Below are 6,338 nucleotides of genomic sequence, written 5' to 3'. Positions count from 1 at the left end.
GAGGTCCGTTCGTATCTGTGAAAGTTCGCAACTCAAATGTTCGTAAGTTGGGGACTTACTGTATCTAAAGCACCTCTGGCTGTTCCATATCTGGAAGTCCAAGACCAGGTCTGAGGCCCTGGTGAAATGGAGGTGTCATAAGAGAAACCTGCATAACAAGCTCAGCTTCAACCCACCTTCAACAAGTTGAGGTCAGTGCCCTCTTAAGCAATTATTTGAATCAGAACAAGATGGAGAAACTGCTGGCTTTCTATGATTGAGAGCCACCCGTGTTCCCACATCCTGCCTCTTGATACAGGAAAGATGGAAGCCTATATAAATGAGCCCCTTCTGAGCCTGGGAGGTGGCCCACCTGACATGCCCTGCTTGGAAATCTGACGGTCGTAGATCTTCTTTTCGAGGGTGAAATCAGCCACAAGGCGATAGATGTGACAGGGCTTTCTCTGGCCATAACGGTATACCCGACATACTGCCTGAGCATCATGGCACGGGTTCCAGGAAGCATCAAACACCACCACTCGATTGGCACCGATCAGATTCACGCCCAAACACCCGGCTCTTTAAAACACAAGCAACAATCACAGAGCCTTTAGTTATGAAGACGGTTTTCAAATCAGATTTACTGCAATCTGACATCATCCTCTTCGTCCTAAGCACAACATTCTGGCAGATTCTGCTGTCCTGCTGATGGACAGTGCATGTCCTCAAGCCCTAAAAAGTGTGTCCTGAATGTCCACCATGAAAGTGTACCAGCTCAGAAAGACCACTCTCCACCCCCCTGTACTGAGTGAGGCCCAGAGTGATGTCACCTGGTAAGGGAGAACCATCTGCATACAGATATTCCCGGTGCGTTTACTCTAATAGCTCGGAAGAATGACTGGTTCCTACCCCACCCAGGGCATTCTGATAGGGGTGACAGCACAGGCTTCAAGCTGCTTGGCCCGAGACACCAGCCTTTATAGTTATACTGCATTTTCCACTGCTTAAAACACTTTCATCACATTGTCTAAGCCTCAGAACACTCATGAGAAAAAAGCTAATTATGACCATTGTAAATAAAGGTCTTACAGAACGTAATGAAAAGTGTCACAATTGCCCTTCTAACACAACTAACTTCCTTTTGGTGTCTCCTCTCTCACCTCAAAAACAAGTCACAAACCTGAACAGGTCTCTTCTGATGGAAGTTGGATGAGCCTTTGGGGTCCCTGCCCACGTGGCCAATTGCCCCCAGCACAGCCCTCTGACCTCCCCTCTCAGGATGCACTCACCTTGTGGAGAGAAGGAACAGCCAGGTGGTGAGGTTGCTGGGATCATTGAACTGATTAATGAGCCGCTCCCTCTCAAAGGCAGGGGTGCTACCATCTAGCCCTAGAACAGAAGGAAAACCACAAGAAATGGACAGATGAGGGCAGGGGTACATAGCCAAATCACGGGGCAAACATCTTTTAAAAACAAAACAAACAAGCAAACACATACACTACACTGCATTTCAGGTTCTACCCCTGGGACATTCTATGGGTCTGCCATGAGGCCCAGACGATTTAAAAATCCCCCCAGGCAATTCTCATGTGCAACAAAGATTACACATTAATTTTCTCCCTTTAGTATCTTGGGTCCATTCTAAGGCTAAGGTTCCTAGACTTTAGAGCACATAAAAAGCACGCTGAATATGGAATCTTGGGTAGACACTGGCTCAGGCAACCTCTCTGCCTCAGTCCTGGGAATTCTGACGAGTACAGAAGGACCAAGGGGCTTGTGTTTTAATATGGACGATGTTCCTCCACCTGGAGTCTGCACTGTTAAGCTCCTAAGGCTAAGAACTTGCCATAAGGAGACACAAAAGGAATAGATATGAAGCCATGGGATGGGATATATGAATGAAAAAGGAAAGCTCAAAAGGAGAAAAGGTAACTTTCAGTTAAGAAGCAGCATGAATAAGTGAGCAGGGGCTACCCTTGTCACCTCAGGTAAAGCAGAAAAAAGGGCAGAGAACTGAATTACTACAGGTGCAGGAAGCATTAGTTTACTTGCCTGGGATTGGAGGCTCTGTCAATCAGTACTCCAATCTACCTTTCCAACCTGAGTTCCCACAGTTCCCAAGCACAGCTCTGTACTGACTTACTGGGCAAGCGTATAGTCAACATGAGGCTCCAGGCCAGACCCTGTGCTGGGGGTCTCCTCACTACTCCCTGAGCCCCCATTTCTCTAAACCCTTCCTTTAGGCCAATGCTTCTCAACAAGGGGGATTTCTCCACCCTCCACCCCACGAGAGACATTTGGCAATGCCTGGACACACGGTTGGTGATTGCATTCTACTGCCATCTAGTGAGTAGAGGCCCAGGGATGCTGCTGAACGCCCTACAGTGCACCTGGCTGCCTCTGGCAACAAATGGTTATCTGGCCCAAATGTCAGTATCTGGTCAGTAAGTGCCTGAGGTTAATACTTCCCAACTTCTTTTCATCACCATCCCCTTAAAGAACCTTTTTATACATTTTTTTTCCTAATTACCATGCCCCCCCCATGTAATTTTAATACCACAGATATATTGTATGTGTATTTACTCTATGCATGTTTGTGTTTTATACTTCAAAAAGTTAAGATTTTTCATCCCCCTAAGAACCAATTTTCACCCCTTTAGGGATGCTATCTCCCCCACAGAGAATGCATGATCTAGACTTGTGATCACTCTCCTCCTTCCCCGTAGAATGACCTTTGGGTCACACTAGCTCTGTATCTTCAAATTCTCTCCATTTTTGTGAGTCTAGTTCTATTACAAGTTCTACCTCCTCCAGGAAGCCTTCTCCAACCATCTTCATTGCCATGATTCCGTCCTCCTTAGAACCCCAGTTAAGGCACTCAATTGGTGCTACTTTGTATTTGTCCTCGAGCTGTCCCGTCTCAGATAAAGGCAAGGCCTAGGCCTTCTACTTCTCTGCACTCCTGTCTCGCCTAAGCTCCCCAGCCCGCAGTACAGTGCCTCACACACAGCAGCTCACTCTCAGCATCTCCCTGCTCCTTGGCTAATCACAGGTGTTCCTATGCATTTGAAGGAGAATGGAGTAGAAGGAAAAAGGGAAAGAAAAGGAAAACCTTAAGCAGACCATGCCAAGGCTCCAGGAACAAAGCAGCAATGAACTCACGGAAGTAGCTGACATTCCGAACCCACTTCTGTGCTCCTTGCCCCTCAGCACCAGGTGGACAGGGCATCTCTCGTTTCCCTAGGAACTCCTCGATGAGAGCCAAGGTGGAAAGGCTCTGGCTGAAAGGGACAACATGTGGTTCAGAAGGCTCCCAGACCCACGGGAATCTTGTTCCCGCCAGGCCCACAATCGTGTGCAGCCTTCTGATGCTGGAAGCTCCCACAACCTGCTCCCTCAACGAGGTAACCCCACAAAGAACCACCAAGCGGTCTCTCTAGCTCACAATGGGAGCAGAGTCATCCACACGCTTACTACCACCACCTGCTAAAACGCTTTTTACCCTATGACTTCCTCAACTGGGAAATTCAGGGGTTTAGCTCAGTGCCTAGTAACAAATAACATCAGCATTAAAACCCAGCACTGCATTGAATATGTGTTAGCTCTAACTATAGACCACAGGTAATACCACGGTCTCACTGGGGAGATAGAAGCCCTCAGTTGCTTCTGTGTTATGCAAAGCCAGTCTCCTCGGAAGTGATCCACAAAACCAGCAGGCTCTCTCCAAAGTGAGAACTGCTGTCCTCTCCAAGTGTGTCACACGTGGAGACCCTCACTCCGAGGCTCCCAAGCCAGGCTCCTGCCACTTAGCTCTCATTGGAGCATAATCTAGTCAGAACAAAGGAGAAGCAATCTACTTTGTTTCCCTGAGGTATCAGGCCTTGATGGGACTCAAAGCTCTGGCCAAACTGAGAATGTGACTTTGGAACAAATCACATTACTTATTTGGTTCTATATACAAAGCTTATTTTATTTTTTTTTTAAAGATTTTATTGGGGAATTGGGGGAGGGGAACAGCACTGGGGAATCGAGGGAAGGGGAACAGACAAGTTGCTGTTGGTTTGTTCTTCAGTCTAGTTGTGAAGGACGTTGCTTCACTGGCCCAAGTTGGCACCATCATTGTGCTCTTCCCGGGCGAGGCAGATCAGTCACTGGCCTCTGGACGGTCGCTCNAATTCAGGCTTAGTCCATCCCTACGGTTACATGGAAAAGCCCAGAAAAGAAAAAATAGGGGTGGAGGACAACAGAGAAAATTCCCAGGCAACAGTATTTTGGAAAATGACACGAAATAAAGTCTGAAGGCTTTGAAAGAGAGTGACTGTCTACTTGAAAGCATCTTGTACATAAAAAGTAATAAATTTACTCACCAAAAATTAGTCTTATATAAAATCTTACATGGTTTCAGTTCCTTTAGCACCTCATTTGGCAAGTTTAGAAAAAAAAAGTCATCTTTAAATCAAGATAATTGAACAATTTAAAGATGCAAACCACCAATTAAGCTGCTGATCTGCTAACAGTTACGAGGCACTTTGTCTCAAAATGGAAAAAAAAAAGTTAAACACAGGTAACTGTTCTGTAATTTCTTAGAAAGAGCCCCTCTCTCCACTTAGCAATTGGCTCCCATCCTGTTCATATTCTGAACAATTCTAGAAGTTGTATCCAAGAAAAAGATTTTTCCCTCAGGACACAATCCCATTAGGAATAGCAGAAGTCACTGACTGCAATCCAAGACTCCCAGAGACCTGGCCTTTACTCTTGAACCTCATTGCAAAGCAAGGTCTAGGACCACAGTGCTACAGATAGGAGGCAGCTGTGTTTTGGGAAGCCACACCTCCCGGGAATCCCAAAAGACTCTCCTGAGTCACAAGGCCAGCAGCTCTCTCTTCCAACCAGAGCCACTTAAGACACCAGGGCTGAACTGCTCCAGCACCTCATTCAAGAGCAGAACCCGTCAGTTCTTAGCTGCCAAAGAACAAGTTGTGGTCTCTCCCTTTGCTTAAAAAAGGAACCAGCGGAAAGGTCTGGGCCTGGCCCAGCAGCAGACCTTGCTCCCCTTTCAGCCACTCACCAGTTTCTCTGACTGAAGGCGGGGATGCTGGTCAGGCTCTGGTCGCTGGCAGGATAATACTGCGCATACGAAGGGCGGGTGTAGGGGACTGATGTGCGTTTGTCTTCCTCATAGCTTTTCTTTGCTGCTTTTTTCTCCGCCTTGGTCAGCTTGTGATCCTTTCGGTTAAGGAGCAATGACTCATGCTCAAAAGGCTCCTGGGGACACAGGAGGATGCTGATTTAATTACCAGCCACCACGGCTGATACACAACGAGCCTTACTTTGAAACCTAGAAAGGGCTGGCTATCTCCAGCACCAGCAGAGCCCTGCTCACAGATACACAGGCAGCTTCACTGTCTTTCTGTCGAGAGTATAATTCACAGCTCTAACCTAGCACCAGCTTTAGACAACCCAAGTCTGCCTTCCATATCAAAAGGGTGGGAGAGGTCAGAGAATTAACAGGTTACATTTTTAGAACTTTCCATCTCTCTATGCTCGGAAAACACATTGGCCAAATTATTCCACATGGCTGAGCTCAGCACTCATAGGACCAGACTGGGGATGGGCAGGGGGAGTGCATGGGACAAGGAAAAGAACCAGTTGCGTTTAAGTCGCTTGCATGAAACAAAAGTTCGAATGAAGAAAACAAGCTTGCCAGACAAGCCTCCCTTGCTGGAAACTGCTGTACCGGGCATGGCATGCACAGCAGGTTCTTACCTTGGTGATGAGGTGAGGGTACTTCAGACAGGCAAGCTGTAGGACTGGCTCCTTGATCGCCTTTACATTCAAGGATGCCTGGGGAGCTGGCTCCTTCTCAACGAAGTGCAGTAGGTTCTCCACTTCCTTCCGTGTGAAGTTCAGCATGGGATTGAGGTCATCTACCACCCGATCTAGGAGGGAGAAGAAATGGAGGAAGTCAGGACATGGCAAGAAGACTGCAAAGGCACAGCTACAAAGATGGGCAAAGGAAAGAGAGGTTGTAGGTGGCATAACTGTCAAGAATACAGTAAGTCCCCGACTTACGAATGAGTTCCGTTCTGGGAGAACGTTCGTAAGTTGGATTCGTTTGTAAGTCCGACAAAGTGAGTCTTATACACCTTTGACACAAATATACAATGTAAAGCCAATGGTTGAATGATTCGTGTTACAAGAATGAGCGACGTCTACCATCTTTTCACCTCGGTCCAATCTCTCAATTATTTTCACTTTTGTTTCCATGGTTATTGCTTTGTGCTTCCTAGCAGTCCCCTCCACATCACCACTGTTTTTCCTCTTGCTACCGGACATCCTGGGCTCTGACTGAGCACTGT

General features: G+C 47.1%; 1 protein-coding gene across 1 annotated transcript in view; it reads right to left on the bottom strand.

Moving 5' to 3' along the window:
• RAD54L2 (RAD54 like 2) overlaps nt 1–6,338 on the bottom strand; it is a 119,881-nt gene that overhangs the window by 9,988 nt on the left and 103,555 nt on the right. The window contains exons 14-16 of the mRNA XM_019631304.1: nt 3,142–3,260; nt 1,269–1,368; nt 353–558 (exon numbers count right to left, since the gene is read on the bottom strand). Coding sequence (XP_019486849.1) covers nt 353–558; nt 1,269–1,368; nt 3,142–3,260 — 425 coding nt within the window. The remainder of the gene's footprint in view (nt 1–352; nt 559–1,268; nt 1,369–3,141; nt 3,261–6,338) is intronic.

Source organism: Hipposideros armiger, unplaced genomic scaffold, assembly GCF_001890085.2.
Source record: "Hipposideros armiger isolate ML-2016 unplaced genomic scaffold, ASM189008v1 scaffold_990, whole genome shotgun sequence".
Lineage (NCBI taxonomy): Eukaryota > Metazoa > Chordata > Mammalia > Chiroptera > Hipposideridae > Hipposideros > Hipposideros armiger.
The sequence above is the reverse complement of the archived record's forward strand: the minus strand, read 5'-3'. Positions and strand labels throughout refer to the sequence as shown.